At 37.1% G+C, this 19911-nt stretch overlaps 2 protein-coding genes across 5 annotated transcripts in view; one reads left to right on the top strand and one right to left on the bottom strand.

The window, feature by feature from the left end:
- Positions 1 to 850: 850 nt before the first annotated feature.
- Trs33 (trafficking protein particle complex subunit Trs33) lies at positions 851 to 1534 on the bottom strand. The gene has a single exon (XM_090381336.1). It carries the CDS (start codon positions 1440 to 1442, stop codon positions 975 to 977), a length of 468 nt encoding a protein of 155 aa, XP_090237462.1. The 5' UTR covers positions 1443 to 1534; the 3' UTR covers positions 851 to 974.
- Positions 1535 to 1649: 115 nt separating this feature from the next.
- LOC150080999 (uncharacterized) overlaps positions 1650 to 19911 on the top strand; it is a 342313-nt gene continuing 324051 nt past the window's right edge. For all 4 annotated transcript variants that reach the window (XM_090381533.1, XM_090381534.1, XM_090381532.1 and 1 more), the window contains exon 1: positions 1650 to 1718. The gene's annotated coding sequence lies outside the window, so the exon portion shown is untranslated. The remainder of the gene's footprint in view (positions 1719 to 19911) is intronic.

The raw sequence follows: 19911 nt of genomic DNA, 5'->3' as shown, positions 1-19911 counted from the left end.
AATCCATTGAACCGAATTAGAAGACTTCTACTAAACTTATACAGGAATGTGTATGGCACCTTAGATACTTATTAACAAGCAACTTCACCAGCACAAACAGCACTTGATTCATAATTAAAATAGCAGATGTCTATGTGTTCTTGGACAGGTATTGAGAAGGTATAACAGTGGCCATATTCTACTTTATATTTTATTAGTTAATGTATTAATTAACTATAATGACGTGTAGCATACTTGTACTAATCCAGTTATGTTAATCAGGATTAGTGGATTATATACACACCTTGTGTGTATATATATATATATAAAATTTTATGCAATTAATTTTACACACCAGTGAACATTTTACTTTCCTATTCTTAAAAATATAAAATACTGATATAAATAAAAAAGTATTGCTTACTTTTCTCCTTCCTCTCCAGGTTTAAAAATTTCCTTAGCGAGGAAGGTTAGGGAATCTGACAGTATATAGCATGGACTTAAAAACCAGTTAATTGCAATACTGCTTCTGTTCTCTTGTGTTATTTTGCTAGCTACGTAATAGAGAAGCACCTAATTCTTTTCATTTAGTAACCACAGATACGTGCTCCCTGTTTATACCCCCCCCCCCAAATTCCATTCTAGATTTGATTTTGCATAAGACAGGTTTTAGAAACTCAAAAACATGCAAAATTTAGGCAAGCGGAATTCTGCATCTAAATTTTATTTCCGAGACATGATATTTTCTCTATAATCAGATCGCTCAGAAATGTATACCTTCAGCGAACACTCGAAAATATATATATACCTATGCAACAATATTTAAGTTTAAGTGTTTAACACGGTGGTGTACACAATACAACACAAACTGAATTCTTGTTTGTTTTATTTCTTCATGTATACCGATAAATTAGATTCAAATACATACATTTTCGCGTTTAAAATCAATACACCGAAACGTGTTAGTGAACCTTGTAGATCAGATCGGAATTTTATTATGCACGTTCTACTTCCACAAAGAATTCACAACTAGGAGGCGACTTGACTTCCGCCGTTACCACACCTACATGACCAAAGTTAGCAAGTGCGCCACGAATAAGACCACACGTAAAGGCCAAATACTTTGGAATTACTTCAAGATATTGCTTACTATTTGTTATTTGCGTAAGGAATCGAAAATTAGTTTCCTGTATTACATAAATTCCGTTCTGATAATGCGTGGACAGTTTATCTACATGTTTCTTGCAAACACAAGACCATAATTCTTTACAAATGAATTTCATTGCATCAAGCTCTTCCCTTAATCGTGGCCAATCTCGTGTTAGTCGCTCTACTAATCGGTAGCCAGTCCAAAATCCTATGTTTTCCAGTTTTGAAATATCAGAGTCTTTACCGTCTTTTTCGTCAAAATGCATGCACACTAGTTCCATATGGAGTAAGTCGAATAACACTTCATCAGCCATAGTAAAGATTAATTTATCAATTAAAGTACACTACTTAATTTAGAAAAGCAAACATAACAAACACGAAACAATAAATCTATACAGAAGAACCACTTATAACTATCTCAGCTTTTGTCATCAGTAGTGTCCTCTATAGGAAGTTTATAACATTACCCGACATCCCACTAGATTTCGATGCCCATGCGCTGTGGAGCCATTGCAAATGGCGGACTCTGTTATTGTTCCATGGCGCACGTCAAGGGAATAAAATCATGCTCGAAAAAATATTATATAGAGGTAAGGAAAGGCGTCATCATTTTTCACTAAACATGATTTATAAAGTGAATTTTGGATGTGTTAAATTCTTAAGTACTTGCTGTATTGCTTTCATAAGATTATTAGAAAGTAAATTAACCCAACAGAAATTTAGTGCATCGACCTAACGCAATTCAGTTACCCAGCGTTGCTACTCAGAAGGGTCAGAGTGCAGGAAGCTGTTCTCACACTTTGCATATGCAATTTTCTTTGCATTTCATAGCAGTATCAATTATTTTATATCGCAGACTTCGAGGTTAAAAAGATGATGTCCCATATGCTTGGATAGAAATATTTTCCTTTTCATTTTGATCTTTCCACATTTAGAATGGGCGTTTCTTTTCAGCTGCGCTAGTACAATAGGCTATGTTAAGCCTAGTATCAGTTGTTGAGCAGAGCGGTTCTTATTAAATTTCTAAATTTCTCTTTTATTTGGACATTCATGAGCATAAAATAATAACAGAAGTTTAGGAAAATCTGAACGTCAGCTTTAACGTGTTTTACAAAATGCTTTCTACATATATAAACATTACAGATTAAAGGCAAAAAATTCTCAAATTCTTCGATTTTCTGTATCGCTGCAACCCTAACATTTGTTTTTGTATTCGCTGAAATTTATATACATGCATATGATACCAGGTAAACACAAGATGCCGCTTTCATCCTTTTTTGTTTACCAACATAGACTTTACCTTTAATTATGGCGGAATGAATTAAAGGTACCTTGTATACATACGCGTTAACCGTTATGGATAAATGTTCCTTTGCCTTTTAGCGCGCGACATGATGTTATAAGCGTATGTGCTCCGAATTTCATAACTTGTAAAGTAGATCAGAATTATTATAGCACGAATGTTGTTTCTTAGTTATCAGTGAACATCCTTTTTTTTTTTTTATTGCTTAAATTCTCTTCCTGTTTCTAAATGCCAATCGCATTCGGAATTTTTAATTACGAAATGAAAAGTCGAATTTCCCAGTTCACTGTATAATTCAAAGCTCATACATTTCATGGCCCATTCAGCTGTGGCTAAAATCGAATTCGGTTTAAGTTTTGCGTTTTATTTATTTTGTTTTCGGAAATACTTTGCATTTATTTATTTTCTAAAATGGTTTTGTATTTATGTTTTTAATTAAAATTTATTTACCATCTACCAACATCTAACAGGCTATCATTATTATTATGGAAGGGATTGATTGATTTAAATAACAAAGCGAAACTGCAATGGTGTATCCCTTGTTTAGATTCACTTTTAAGTTGATACAGGAAGATCAGCTGATTTTACACTTTTTTTTTTTATTTGCCTTTAAAATTTGTATACATGTATAACTATGGAGACTTTTTTTTTTAATAAAAAAAAAATGATACATTTGATGCAATTGGAAATTAATTAAAGTATAAATCAGAAATGTTTTAGAGATTTGACTAAATCTCTGAAAATGAGATTAAACCATGTAATTATATTAGATACGTTTTAATTGTGTATTTTAACACAATTAAAACACAAAAAACTGAAACATTTGTTTTCATTATTTTTTCATTTGCAAATTTGGACTTGAATTAATTCTTTTAATTTATAATTTTGCCTTTATAGTTTTTTCAGATTTTATTCCTTTCCAAAATCTCTAATTATACTTCAAAAACTTTTAAATCAATCAGAAATATTTAATTTTTAGAGATTTGATTGAATCTCTGAAAATGAGATTAAGCCATGTAATTATATTAAATGTTTTAATTGTGTATTTTAACACAATTAAAACTGACACAATTTTGATTTTTTTTTATCTGCAAACTAGGACTTTTACTAATTTTTTTTTAATTCATATTTTTGTCTTTATAGTTTTGTCACTTTTTATTCCTTTCCAAAATCATTATATGACATGCTTACATTCATTTCAATCTGCATGACATTTTATAGTGGCTGCACATTCAGCTGGCATCTACTCTGCATTATTCACTTGCACTTGCCTTGTTAAAAGAAGTTCAGCAGCATTCCTTTAAGCAATTAACCTTATATGTTGGATTGTTTAAGAGAATTCAATAGTTTCTCATCTTTCAGTAAAGGATGCACAGCCAGTCTCCTGCATTTTTAAATTGGTTTCTAAATGGCATTTGATTACATAGTTCATTTTCATTGACTTGAGATGTCTACCACCCTGCTTTTATTAAAGTTATTTAAAGACTGAACAGGTTTTTATTTAAAAACATACTTGTTGATACTATGAAGATATAAGCTTCAGAGGAGTTTACATTTTCATTGTAAATTTTAGAACAGTTTACCAGTGTCACAGCTTACAGTACAAATGTGTATTTTTGATAGTGTATATGCTCTCTTGTAGCATGCATATATACTTTGATGTAAAATACAGCAAGCAGTCAATGTTTCTCAATTTTTTACTTCTAGTAACCCCTTTGTGAACAAACCAAAATTGGAAACCATTCCAAGACCTTATAAAGGGAATTTATAGTTTATTCTGATATCACTTTACTGATCAGAAGAGGCTTTTTTTTTTTTTAATATTTGTAATTTATTATGATTGAACATAATTCCTCAAGATTTCGTGGGGGTGAGGGGAGTTTAAACCCCAAGCACTGTTCTAAGTAATCTATAAGCAAGGTGTTTCATTTAATGTGCACCAGCTATAGCTTGCTTAATTTCGATATTAGTAAATTTTACATAAAGTCCTTTTTTTTCCCCCTTGAACTTTCAAGATAATTCAGTCAAAATTTACAAGTTGAATGAATTTTACTTTAAAATTTGCCTAATCAATTGCTTTTTTTTTTTTTTTTTGTTAATTCGCAAGCCGTTTCCTGTGCTTGTTTAAAATCAGCAATGGTTTATCTTCAAATCCTTTTTCATGATTTATCAGAAAAAGAGAAGTGCACTAAAAGAAAGTTTACAGGTAGTAGAGCTTAAGCATAGATAGTGTTTAAGCTCTTTGCTTGTGTTTTCTGTTATGACGTTTATGTTCCCATTGCTGAAGTTTCTGTTTCGTAGGGATGTGTTGCCTAAATTGTTTCCAGAAACTGATCTGCACCCCTCTTCTGGTGTTTTTCCTGTTAGATCCGGACACTGATAAGAGTTTGTTGCCTCTTGGTGTAATTACTTGTATCACACTTTGTTCATCTAATCTGCAAAAATAAAATGGTGAAAGCTGCTCGTACATTTCAAGTGATGGGATAACAAGGCATATCATATGTTGTAATATTTGTGCAAAATAGTACTAATTCTATGGTAACCATTTCTGCAAGAGGTAACAAGATATTCTGGCCACCCTATACATTGCTGTATTAGATCAGTAAATAATTAAAAAAAATTTTTTTTTTTTTTTTATGGTGAGACCCGAAATTGACTGACATATTTATTTATCATTACTCCCAAATTTACTAATATTTGTTGTGATCTACTTTATTCATCATGTTTGTGCGGTGGGTGGATTATATTTTTAATGAGATTGATGTCATTTCATTAAATGACAAAGATTAACATTAAAAATAAGTTTAAATATTATTAGTAATATAAGCATAAAAATTGTCTTTGTAATAGAAGCAGCAAAGAAAATAATTTTTTTCTTTTCTCAAAATGTGTTTTTTTTTTTTTTTTTTACAATTTCGTGAGTTGCACTTCCTCCTCTGTTATACTTTTAGTAGCATTCCCATGGCAAATCTTATGCTACATTTTGGATTGGTGTTCCACACTTAGCTAACTGTAAAATTCTTTAATTGAAGGAATGTGTGTCCCCATTATATAAATCAGATAAAACTACTATTTATCTACTCACTAATTGTCCACTGTTTTTATGCCCATTTGCATTTTTAATTGAGGTGTGATCCTCAATTTCTTCCTTGTATCTCAAGAGTGTACATAGTGATGACAATGTCTTCTCCTTATAAAAGTGGCTACCATACAACTGTAGTACTCTATATCAAGGATGCACCGATTAATCGGTCAACTCCTTGGCCAATTAATCAGTTTTATTAATCGGCCATTTCCTGCTAAATTTAAGCCAGTTAATCACTACCAAGAGATTCATCAGATAGCTTTGATAAACTGAAATGGATTAAGTAAATATTTTCTGAGTTTGGCTGCTGTTATAGCCAATTTATTTTTATTAATACAGAGAATACAATAAAACAATGCAACTTAACAGGAATGAATTTTAATCAAATTTAACATTTTTTTTAACATAGTATAAAGGGAAAAAAACAAATTAAAAGTAATTTTATGCAGAGTAATCGAAATTGAACACTCTTAAAATTGTAATGCAAAAACATCAGAGTTTCCACCATTTTTGGGACATAGCCTATTTCTTCAGGTTCATACAAATTACCACCAGTACTAAATATTCCTTCACTTTCAACTGATGAAGCTGGTGCACTTAAATATTTCAAAGCCTGTTTACTCAGAAGAGGTAGTTTGTCTCGCACGTTTTTCCATCACAGAAATGGGCTATTACAGTGGTTTTCAACCTTTTTTTAATAACGGCACCCCCTAAGTATTTTATTTTGTGGCACCCCTACTCAATTTTCTGCCTGTTAGATCTGATTCTCTCTGTAGATATATATATATAATACTAAAGAAATATGTTATATGATAGTTATAAACAAAATTATAATTCATAATACAAATTATATACTGTATATATATAATAATTTTATTCTTTATATAGAGGCACCAAATAAACATGATCACCACAAAATTAAAAAGTTACCATACACCTTTTTATAATGAAATAAATATATAAATTTCAAAAAAAATAAGTTTAAGTAACTTAAACCCCAAATTATTTGGCACCCCTGGAATGTTATTGCGCCACCCCAGTTGAAAACCACTGGGCTATTATTTCTAGCCAGTAATGGCAAATTTAAATACTGATTCAATTCTCGAGTGCAACGCTGAATAATGCTTGTTCTTTTTTTTGAGGATTGCTTCTCTTTTGAACTTACTCTGGGTGACATTCCCGTTTTGAACACTATGTCTTAGCAGAATCTAATTCATCAAACATATTTGAAAAAATCATAGAAAAAGCCTGGGACATCTTGATCTTCAGTACAACTGGTTGAAGCATACCTTGTTGAAATATCATCAAGAGAATCCCTCTTATCTCCATTTGATCTTGCTCCAGAGCTTCTAAAATCCATTCCTTTATTTTGTTTTTCATATCACTTCTTTGAACTTTCTTCTTAAATCTAGGATCTCTAAAAGTAGATAAACACAAAGATTTATTTTCCATGTAAGCAGTAAATCTTTTCACAATTGATGATTTAAGCTCCTTAACTGTGGCAAGAAATCCATCTAAATTATGCTTTTGGACAAAAATAAATTAAGAGTCAAAATCGTAGGGATTATCATTGAAGTGGTAGATTCTCTTTTACTAGCTTCATTACTATGTCTTCAAATGGACCTGGGAGTTGGACAATTTTTACTACAAAAACCCCCACTGGTAAGAACATAATGTTGGAATATTGTTATCCACCGCATATCTTTCCAGCATGTAATACATAATATATTGAATTCCAACGAGTGGATACATCTTGGATTAATTTATGCTGCTTTAAGTTTAGCTGCTTCTGAATTTTCATTACTTTGTTAATTGCTGAAGAATGACTGAAGTATTTTACAATATTCCTATTAATAGTAACAACAGTCCTTGCAGCTTGCTGGGCAAACTAGAGTCATTTATTAAAAGTTGTAATGTGTGTATGAAACGTGATTATGACTGGAAACCAATATCAGTTACACCGTCTACCATATTTGCTCCAGAATCTCACAGTATGAGGAAGACCTATGACTTTTTGAGATCTTATATTCTTCTATCACGTTGTTCAACTCTTCACTGATCCATATCCCTGAATGAGAGCCTGAAAAAGGAAGAATTCTTAGGATAGCCCTGTGTTGTTCGAATTCAGTACTCAGAAATGGAGATTTGTAGTAGCTTTTTTTTTTTTTTTTTATATATGAACCCCAAACACGAGAGTTATTAGAACCTATAGTACTTAGTACCGTGCTTGGGATGGAGGTTGAGAAGACGAAAGAAGATATTTGTTGACATTGGACTTGAACTTCTGTAGATTGTAATTTTCAGGAAATACGTATGAAGTAAGATTGTTTCAGAAAACAGCAGTTGAATGAATAAATGAGGAAAATTAAAAGTTGGTTCTGTGAGTTTGAAGTTGGACAGTAAATGGATGTTGGCTGGTGGCGGCACGTGTTCGGACTGTTTTGAAAGAGAGAGCGGGAATTATAGAAGCCAATTCAGAAGAACAGTGCCCATGGAAGTATCTGTAGAAGAGGCATGCAACAGAAACAGAACGTCTATGAGAAAGCGAGTGGAGAGACTCTGTTAGAGAGGAATCATTAATTAACCTAACTGCCCTCTTCTGCATGGAATCAAGAAGCCTAAGAGAGGTTTTAGGGGCACCACCCCAGATGTGGGAACAATATTCCATGGCAGGGCAGATTTGCGATTTATACAGTGAGCAGCTGTTTGGAAGAAAAGTAACGCCGAGAGCGAAAGAGAAAACCAAGTTTTTTAGATGCAGAGGAAGCAATATTTGTAATGTGCTTGTGCCAAGAGAGATTAGAAGTCAGGGTAATCCCCAAAAGAGATATATCATTTTGCCTAGAAATTGGAGTGTCACTAAAGATAAGCATATGAGCAGAAGAATCCTTTTTGCAAGATATAAGACAAGACTGAGTTTTAGAAGGGTTGAAATCAACTAAGTTGTCTTTGCCCTACTGGAGAATTACCTGAAGATCGGCATTTAAGGAATTGGTAGCAGATTTTCGAGAAGTTGAAGCTGATTGAATAGGGCAAGGTTTCTCAACATGGAAAGTGGAATGCAATGTGCTATCATCGGCAAAACTATGGATAGGTTTTCCAGTCAATGGAAGAAGGTCATTAATATACAAGAGGAAAAGAGTGGGGGGAAAGAACTGAACCTTGGGGGACACCGGCATTAGTGGAGAAGTTAGAAGACAGCGCCATCCACCATCACCCTCAGTGAGCGATCAGAGAGAAAACTGGATAACCAATTACTAAAGACAGTTGGCAAACCATAAGAAGAAAGCTTGTTAAGAAGACCTGTATGCCAAAAACGATTGAGAGCCTTTGAGATGTCAAGAGCAACTACTTGTGTTCCCCGAACCTTTCCATTGAATTAGTCTATAAATGGGTAATGTAAGCCAGAATATCACCAGTGGATTGACACTGGCGGAATCCATACTGGCGATCGTTGATCAGACTGAAGGTTTCTAGGTAGTTTAAGAGTTGGCAGTTAATTGATTTCTCCATTACTTTAGAAAGAGTAGAAGTAATTGCAATAGGACATTAATTGGATGGGAGGGATTTGTCACCCTTTTTAAGAACTGGCTGGATATGAGCAAATTTCCAAGCAGAAGGAAAAACACCTTTGGAATAAGAAAGTGAGAAAAGGTGGCAAAGAATAGGAGTAAGTTCAGGAGCACAGGTTTCGAGAACAAGTGGAGAAATACCATCGGGACCTAGATCTTTCTTAGCATCAAGTTTCATCAAAATCCTTCTGACATCCTTTTGACGGAAGACCACAGGAGGCATTGAATGGAACGTGTTTGGAATGGTGGGAGGTGTTTTACCAAGATCATTAATACATGAGTTGAAGAAAAATGGGATGCTAGCAGGTCAGCTTTATCCTTGGCTGAAGTAATAACAGAACTATCTGGTTTGGACAGAGGTGGGAGTAAAGATGGACAAAAGTTGCGGCCAATAGCTTTGGCAAGAGACCAGAATGCTCAGCTACCATTAGGGCAAAAGCAAGTTTTCTACTCCTAGCCTGTTCAAACTCTAGTTTGGACTGATTAATAACTGCTTTACAATTGTTGCGAGCATTGGTGTAGGCAGAAAATGAAACTGAAGAATTAGAAACAAGCCAATTATGATATGCAACCTTCTTCTCTTGAACAGCCTTAGCACGTTTATTGGAAAACCAAGGTTTAGATAAAGGACGAGATTTTAAAGTGGAGTGTGGGATAAAGGATTCCATTCCTGCAAGAATAATTTCACTGACATGATCTGAGCAAACGTTGACATCAGAAGTTTTGAAACAGTAATCAGATCAAGGAAAAGAAGAAAAGAAGTCTCGCAGGTCATCCCATTTTGCATTCTTGTAATGCCAAACAACACGAGGTTGGGAATAGCCATCAGATAAAGGTTCCATTGGAGAAGAGACAATCACCAAATTGTGATCTGAAGTGCCTAAAGGACCTCTCACTTCGACCATGCACTTAGAATGGTTGTTTGTGAGAAAAAAGATCAAGCGTATTGGCTGTATGATTAGGATTGTCTGGTATTCTTGTAGGTAAATGAACAATCTGTGCTAGGTCATTAGTAATTGCAAAAGCCTCAGCATCTCGACCTGCTGGGTCGGTCGGTGTGACTAGAAAACAGAAGCCAGCTGGAGTTGTGAACATTAAAATCACCAAGGAAAATTTACCTCACTGTTAGGAAAGTTGGACTGAAGAAAGTCAAGTTGCAAAGAGAGGAAGTCAAAGAGCTCCAAGTGGTTAGTGGAATTGGGAGAACGGTAGAGATAACAGATGAATTTGACACAATGAGGTAGAGAGATTTTAAGCCAGAGAAGATTAAAGAGAGGAGATTCCAAATTGCCAAGTCTCTGACAGGGAATATCAGAACGGACATATGCACAAGTACCACCTTTGAGGTGAAAGGAATCATACAGCGAATAATTTGGTCATCTGAGATGAGCAGCAGTTGAAACCGATAACTGAGATTCTGTCAGAAAAAGTACATGGGGTTTGGCAGACTGCAAGTGGAAATGGACATCGTTGAAATTAGAATTGAGACCACGTATATTTGTGAAATGAATTAGGAAGTGCTTCCAAAGCTGTCCAAATATCAGTGGTTAAAGAAATGTTGGTGGCTTTATCAAGGGATGTTTGAAGTTTTGCTTTTACTTCTGAAATATATCTGAAATGATTTTATCAGTGAAAGATTTTCTACTTGGAATATTGTAATTTGGGCAAATTTTTTTTATTAGCCTTTAGAATCCAATGTCATGTGTTACAGAATATTGTTGAAGGTCAACAGCTATCATTTCTCCAATGAAATAATGGATCCCTTTGACCTTGTGATCATTAATATCCCCTGGAACAGTTGCTCTGTTTGTACAACAGAGTTTATCTTGAAGATGAATTTCCGGACTCCTGGCATAAGGCATTCATGCTTGCCTTTCCAAAGCCAGGAAAAGATCCAAAATTTCTGAGTAATTACTGTCCAATTGCTCTGACAAGCTGCTTGTGCAAGATCTTGGAAAGGATGGTGAATGCCTGTCTCATGTGGTATTTAGAAGTGAATGATCTCCTTTCCAAAGTTCAATGTGGTTTCCGAAGGAACAGGTCACCACTTGACCATCTTATAAAACTGGAAACATCTATCCGAGACGCTTTCCTTAAACTCGAACACCTGGTGTCAATTTTCTTTGATATCGAAAAAGCATATGACACGGCTTGGAGATTTGGAATCTTAAAGGATATCTGTTATCTGGGTCTGAGGGGCCATCTAGCCCTCTTCATTAAAAGTTTCTTAGTGAACTGGTCATTCCAAGTTCGTGTCGGCTCCGTTCTCTCTCAATCTTTTTGTCAAGAGGAAGGAGTCCCCCAAGGGTCAGTGTTAAGTGTTACGCTTTTCACTATCAAAGTTAATTCTATTACTGAACAGCTTCCTCCAACTGTAAATAGCGCCCTCTTTGTTGATGATTTTATCATCTTCTGTCAGTCATGCAACATGAGGGTTATTGAACGACAATTGCAGCATGCCATTGGCCATGTCAAAACTTGAGCAATGGCTAATGGTTTCAGGCTGTCACCTCAGAAGACCGTCTGCGTACACTTTTGTCGCAAACGGAACCTTCACCCTGAACCAGAACTCAAACTCGGACAACACATCATTCCAGTAGTTCCTGAGACAAAATTCTTGGGTCTCACATTCAATAAGAAGTTGACATTTCTACCACATATCCGTCAACTACGAACAAAATGCATGAGGGGATTGAATCTCCTTCGTGCCATCTCCACAAATAAATGGGGGACAGACCGGTGCACTGTAGTCCGCCTTTATCGTGCGCTTGTTCGTTCAAAATTAGACTATGGGTCCCAAGTGTACGCATCGGCTAGAAATAGCATACTACGGTGGCTAGATCCACTCCACCACCAAGCCATCCGAACAGCTACTGGAGCATTCAGAACATCTCCTGTCCATAGTTTATACGTCGAAGCCGGTGAACCACCACTATTGCTCCGACGAAAGCAATTGTCACAAAAATATACCTTTAAACTAAAATCCCTGCCAGACAACCCAATGTGGACTTGTGTTTTTGAGCCACGATGGGAAACGCTTTATAAAACCCGTCAGACTGCTAACCGATCCTTTGGCATCCGTGTCCAAGAGCTTCTCAAAGGGCGCCTCCGTAGCCAGGTGGGAAGGTGCAGCAGTGCATAGCACATGCTTCTTGATTAGACCGGGGTTCGAGCCCATCACCACCAAATACGGAGGATGCGGAAAGGTCAGGGAATGACCCCGCATATCCCGGAGCAATATGGCCTTAGTTGCTAATGCTTCAAAAAAACAAACAAACAACAAACAAACAGCTTCTCAAAGAGCTCAATATCACGGTGGACAATGTTGCCCAGTCACCAAGGCAACCACTTCCACCCTGGCATGCTCGCTTACCATCATGTGACTTCTCCATTAAAAGTTGGGGTAAGTCCATAACTCCATCCTCTGTCTACCAACAACTCTATGCTGCTCACCGATCCGATTACTCTGATTTTCTGCTTGTGTTCACCGATGGCTCGAAATCAGAGTTGTCTGTAGCATCTGCTGCTGTCTTTCCAGATAGTACTATATCTGGGAAGATTCCCCACGAATGCAGCATATATACAGCTGAGTTGTATGCTATTGAGCTAGCCTTGGACCATATTAAAACCCGTAAGCACCAAAGATGTATTGTGTACACTTCAAGTACACTGCAGGCTTTATCAGGGATGAGGTATAATCCTCATCCGATTGTGACTCGGATTCAGCAGACGTTACATTCCCTGTTGGAGTGTTCATTCGACATCCGTTTCTGCTGGATTCCCAGCCACATTGGGATCAAGGGAAATGAACTGGCAGATGCTGTGGCCAGATCACCAGAACCCCACAACACTTATTGCCTGTTAGTCCCCTATACAGACTACAGGCAGCTAATACAAGCTAAATTACATTCCCAATGACAACAATCTTGGCATGAGCAAGTCACAAACAAGCTCTATCAGATAAAGCCTGTAATTCGACACTGGCAGTCTAGTCTGCGCAGGAACCGCAAAGAGGAAGTTGTTCTAGCTCATCTCCGCATAGACACAGTCATCTTACACATGCTTTTCTGCTGAGGGCAGATGATTGTCCTATGTGCGAGAACAGCGGCACCATTTTAACTATTCATCACATTTTAACCATGTGTCCACGTTTTAGACAAGAACGTGATTTATATTTTACCGTTTTTAGTCATCCGGCTGAGCCTTATACACTCAGTCAGATTTTATCTGACAATGACCACGTGTCTGCTGTTTTTGGCTTTTTAAAATCAATAAACGTTTTTGCTCGTATATAAAATTTACATTTTATTGTGATTTTCTATTGATTTATCTTTTATACATTTGTTAGATATTTTGACATAGTGACTTAAGTAATTAGGTCACTGAAAGTTTAAAACTTTTTATATATGACCTGATCTTGGCGTATTATAGCCTTAGTAGCTAATGCGCCAATAAAATCAAAACCAACCAATCATTAATATCCCAAAGCTGCTTCTTTGTTAATATTGCTTCTATAGTAGTTTGCACTTGGGCAGGAGTATTTTGAGTGATTTATCATATTTGTGGTTTTAAACATTTTGGCCATTTTACCACCCCTTAATATGGTGATATCACATAAATTACATATGCAAACAGTTTTGTCCTTTGGAATTGTTATAGAATACTTCCATGCAATACTTTGTGCCATAATGGTCACCTTGACAATTACTTCAATCCTGGGCTGTAGTGGAGAGTAATACGCCCTATACCCTCTGATTTTTGTTTAGGTGAATAGTGTATACCTTCATTTTTGAAAGGTTTGAAAAAACAAATATTATTAAAATATTTACTGAAAATTAAAAAAATAAATTTATTAGAATTTGATTTTTAGCAATGCCTATAGTTTTATGTGACCAAAGCAAATTCGATTAATAAGCCCGATATGCACAGTATTCTCTCCGCTTTTCGTAACATTCATAGAGTGTACCTGCTGCTAATTTTACGACTACAGTACTGCTTAAATCTTAATAAAATTTGATCTGAAAAAATGTTAAGAAGATTAGCAACCATTATGGATTAATAAAGTATACTTGAATACAACGTGGGGGAAGGTGAAGAAAGACGACACGAGAACCTCGGGGAAACTAACCGATAACATGCACAGTCTGTTTACTGAGAATGCAGTGAGAAACTGTGGTAGTGGCAAAGCAGTTTGTCGGGTAAGTTTCCTGTAATTTGCCATGGTTCTCGTGTTGTCTTTCATTCCAAATTTCAAGCCCCCCCTCGTAAACGACTTTTTCAAGTCCCGAGTTTGATGAAAATAACCATCAATATGTATTGTAATTCCATTATTATTACTGCAAATAACAAAATATCATTTCAATTTACCTATAAAACTGTTAAAAATCATTAAATTCAGTAGAGTAGAATTGTCGAAGTCCCCAGCTCTGCCCAGAGTCCAGAACGGTAGCAACGTAGAAACACTTAAATGGAAAAAAAAAATTTTTTTTCCATCCACGAGTTACAATTTTTCTTAACAGGTTCAAGTGAGATGGGCAGAGTCAAAGTAGGAGTTATGTGACTGGCTTTTAACTGTCTATGTGTATTAGGGAAGTGCTTCTGAGATGCAAATGATGTATCTGTGTTGCCAGGATGCAAAAAATGCCCACCGGAAGGTAGTCTAAAAGAACTATTACAGATACTTATAAAACTAGTTACAGATATGTAACTAATTCTGTAATTGAACACTCTTAGACATGAATCATTGTACTATTCCTTATATTAGTATTATTTAGTTGATATTTGACTGTGTGTATTGTACTGTACTATAATTAAGAAATAGGTGACTTTTTCAGTGGGCTGCTGACTATTAAGGTGGAAAAGCATTGTAATGACTAATTGGCCGATTAGTAATCATGCAATTTTCTTATCGATGCAACTCGATCCATATACGATATGTCTCATTAGCATTAGTTGAGGCATATCATGCAAGAAATCAAGCTTATACAGCATCAGCCAAAAAAAAAAAAAAAACCCTTCCCATTTCACCCATCTGGTCACTCCAAATGTTTGTCTAGTTCAGCCGTAAATTTATTTAAGCTATCAACTTCCACAACAACAGATGGAAGTCAGTTCCAGCAATGAACTACCCGCTGGATAAAGGCAAACTTCCACACATCTATTTTATAACTGTCTTTCTTCAATTTGAATTTATGCCCCCTCAAGTATCAGAGCAAGGGGAAGTATCCCGTCAGCACTGAGCCTGCTCAAACCATTCAAGGCTTTATACACCTCGATCAGATCATCTTGCGGGTGCGTAGTATCCAGATGCTGCAACTTGCAGAACTTAAGCCTTTCTTCATAAGTACATTTGTACACCCCTTTGTCTCTCTCTCACCAATCTTGTTGCCCTTCTCTGTACTCGTTCTACCAAATCTACATCCTTCCTAAAATGAGGCCTCCAGACCTGTATACTACTCAATGTGAGGCCTGACCATTGCCTTATACAAGGAGTTAATCACTTCCTTGTTTTTGCTAGCAAAACTCCTATATATCATTGACAATAATCCATGACTTGCTCTGGCTGCCCGTCTGCACTGCTCAGAGAACTTCATATTTGACTGCACAATTACCCCCCCCCCAGGTCTTATTCATTCTCCACCTCCCTGAGTGTAATACCACATAGTTGGTACATTTCTCTTAGGTTACTGCTACCAGTATGGAGTACTTTGCATTTGTGATCGTTAAACTTCAGTTGCCACTTCTCAGCCCATCTGCCTAACTATTCTAGATCCTGTTGCAGTAGCATACTGTCTTAACTGTCATTAACAACCCTGCCAACCTTTGTATTGTCTGCAAACTTGGGCATTAAGATTGATATGCCATCATTAATATATACAGAAATCAGACTAAGGCGCATCATAATACACAGCCATTTCTGAATAAACAGAAAATTTTTAAGGTGGCATCGTTTTAGGTTATATCTCATATTGTGAATACCTTCACAACGAGTTGCCATGATATTGCACTACTTCGAATAAGTAACGCTTCACCTAAGGAGAAGACTAATGTTACTTATTCTCAGATAGGTACCACCACCCAATGATGCTAAGCACTTTATATACATACAGAAAATAACAATGGACCCGACAATGAATCCTGGGAGACTCCAGGAAGACCAGTGTCCATTGATTACCACTCTCTGTCTTCTCCCACTCAACCATCCCTTTATCCATAGCAGCAATTTGCCTCCAATGCCACACTGCTCCAATTTGTACAGCAGTATCATTAGAAATGTTAATGTGCAACAGTATCAAAAGCTTTCCTGAAATTAGCATTAGTAGAGGCATATGATGCAAGAAAGCAAGCTTATGCAGCATCAGCCAGGAAAAAAAAAAAAAAAAAAAACCACTCCCATTTGTTCAAAATACCCGTCCAGCTGAGCCTTAAATTTATTTAGGCGGCCAACTTCCACAACGAGGGATGGAAGTCTGTTCCACCAACCAACTGCCCGCTGGCTAAACGCAAATTTCTGCACATCTATCCTACATCTGTCTTTCCTGAATTTGAATTTATGCCCTCTCAGGTGATTATTCTGACAAGAGAAGAATCCCATCGGCATTGAGCATGCTCAAACCATTCAAGGCTTTATAAACCTCTATCAGATCACCTCACCGGTGCCTAGTCTCCAGACACTATAATTTGCAAAACTTAAGCCTTTCTTCGCAAGAGCAACCCTTTGTTTCATTCACTAATCTTGTTGCCCTTCTCTGTACTCGTACCAACAGCTCTACATCCTTCTTAAAATGAGGCCTCCAGACCTGTACCCAAGGTGTGGCCTGACCACTGCCTTATACAAGGGGATAATCACCTCCATATCCCTGCTAGAAAAATTCCTGAATATCATTGACAAGACACCATGAGCTACTCTTGCCGCCCTGCACTGCTCAGAGAACTTCATATCTCCCTGCACAATTACCCCCAGGTCCTTTTCATTCTCTACCACTGTCAGTGTAGTGCTACAGAGTTGATACGTTGCTCTGAGGTTACTGTTAGCATTAGCATTAGTAGAGGCATTTGATGCAAGAAAGCAAGCTTTAGAAATCAGCCAAAAAAAAAAAATAAATAAAATAAAAAAATAAATAAATAAAAAATAACCACTTCCACTTCACCCCTCTGTTCGTTCAAAATACCTGTCCAGCTGAGCCTTAAACTTATTTAGGCTATCAACTTCCACGACAAGGGATGGAAGTCTATTCCACCAACCAACCACCCGCTGGCTAAAGGCAAATTTCCTCACGTCTATCAAACATCTGTCTTTTCTCAATTTGAATTTATGCCCTCTCAGGTGATTATTCTGAGCAAGAGGAAAAATCCCATCAGCATTGAGCATGCTCAAACCATTCAAGGCTTTATACACCTCTATCAGATCACCTCGCTGGTGCCTAGTCTCCAGACACTGTAATTTGCAAAACTTAAGCTTTTCTTCGTAAGAGCACCCCTTTGTTCCATTCACTAATCTTGTTGCCCTTCTCTGTACTCGTTCCAGCATCTCTACATCCTTCTTGAAATGAGGCCTCCAGACGTGTATATAGTACTCTAGGTGTGGTCTGACCATTGCCTTATACAAGGGAATAATCACCTCCTTATCCCTGCTAGAAAAATTCCTATATATCATCGACAATACACCATGAGCTACTCTTGCAGCCCATGTGCACTGATCAGAAAACTTCATATCTGCCTGCACAACCACCCCCAGGTCCCTTTCATTCTCTACCACTGTCAGTGTAGTACCACAGAGTTGATACATTGCTCTGTGGTTGCTGTTTCCCATATGTAGTACTTTACATTTGTCAATGTTAAACTTCATTTGCCACCTCTCAGTCCATCTGCTCAACCCTTCCAGATTCTGTTGCAGTAGCATAGTGTCAGTAGTGTCCTTGACAACTCTGCCAACCTTCGTATCGTCTGCAAACTTGGACATTAAGCTTGATATACCATCATCAATATCATTTATAAATACAGAAAACAATAATGGACCCAATACTGAACCCCGAGGGACTCCACTAATAACATTAGTCCACGATGAGCAGTGTCCATTGATTACCACTCTCTGTCTTCTCTCCCTCAACCACCCCTTTATCCATAGCAGCAATTTGCCTCCAATGCTACACTGCTCCAATTTGTACAGCAGTCTTCTATGTGCAACAGTATCAAAAGCCTTTCTAAGATCCAAGTATATAATATTAAAGTTATTCCCTGCATCCAGTTCTTTTGTGACTGCATCATAGTATCCAACCGGATGCAGGGAATAACTTTGATATTATATACTTGGATATAATGTTTCCCATATGTAGTACTTTACATTTGTCAATGTTAAATTTCATTTGCCACCTCTCAGCCCATCTGCTCAACCTTTCCAGATCCTGTTGCAGCAGCATAGCATTAGCATTAGTCGAGGCATTTGACGCAAGAAAGCAAGCTTATGCAGCATCAGCCAAAAAAAAAAAAAAAAACCACTTCCACTTCACCCCTCTGTTCGTTCAAAATACCTGTACAGCTGAGCCTTAAACTTATTTAGGCTATCAACTTCCACGACAAGGGATGGAGGTCTGTTCTACCAACCAACCACTTGCTGGCTAAAGGCAAATTTCGGCACGTCTATCCTACATCTGTCTTTCCTCAATTTGAATTTATGCCCTCTCAGGTGATAATTCTGAGCGAGAGGAAGAATCCCATCAGCATTGAGCATGCTCAAACCATTCAATGCTTTGTACACCTCTATCAGATCACCTCGCTGGTGCCTAGTCTCCAGACACTGTAATTTGCAAAACTTAAGCCTTTCTTCGTAAGAGCACAAATTTGTTCCATTCACTTATCTTGTTGCCCTTCTCTGTACTCGTTCCAGCAGCTCTACATCCTTCTTGAAATGAGGCCTCCAGACCTGTATACAGTACTCTAGGTGTGGCCTGACCATTGCCTTATACAAGGGAATAATCACCTCCTTATCCCTGCTAGATAGCATCAGTAGTGTCCTTAAAAACCCTGCCATCCTTTGTATTGTGTGCAAACTTGGACTTTAAGCTTGACATACCATCATCAATATCATTTATAAATACAGAAAACAATAATGGACCCAACACTGAACCCTGGGGGACTCCGCTAATAACATTAGGCCACGATCAGCAGTGTCCATTGATTACCACTCTCTGTCTTCTCTCCCTCAACCATCCCTTTATCTATAGCGGCAATTTGTGCAGAAGTCTTTCATGGGCAACAGTATCAAGAGCCTTTCTAAGATCCAAAAATATAATATCAAAGTCATTCCCTGCATCATAGTATTCAATCAAATTGGTCAGGCAAGACTTTCCTTTAACAAAACTATGCTGTGTCCGAGCTATAACTGAAGTCTTGTCTAGATGACCTTGCAGTGCTTCTTTAACCAGTCCTCCATTAATTTTCCTGCACAGAAGTTAAACTCACAGGTCTGTAATTACTTGTGTCAGCCTTTGAGCCTGCTTTGTGGATTGGGAGGCCCATGGGTACCTCCCCAGAGTCCAAAGAAGCTCTCATAATTATGGCTAAGGGTTTGCTTTCTTCCTTTGCTGCCTCCTTTAATATAACTGGATAGATCCCATCCCCCCTGGGTGCCTTTTTTATGTTTATCCTGAACAATTTCTCCTCCACTTTCCTCTCAGTTATTACAAAATCATCTAGCTCACTGCCAGACTTTACTTCACCTCTGGCATTCCCCTTCCTGAATAACTCCTCATGTGTGAATGTAGATGCAAAATACTTGTTTAGTTTGTTAGCCACCTGAGCAGGATCCTCAACCTTTGAACCAT

Source organism: Mastigoproctus giganteus, chromosome 9, assembly GCF_048544385.1.
Source record: "Mastigoproctus giganteus isolate SK-2022 chromosome 9, ASM4854438v1, whole genome shotgun sequence".
NCBI classification, from domain to species: domain Eukaryota; kingdom Metazoa; phylum Arthropoda; class Arachnida; order Uropygi; family Thelyphonidae; genus Mastigoproctus; species Mastigoproctus giganteus.
This window is presented reverse-complemented; position numbering and strand designations above follow the sequence as displayed.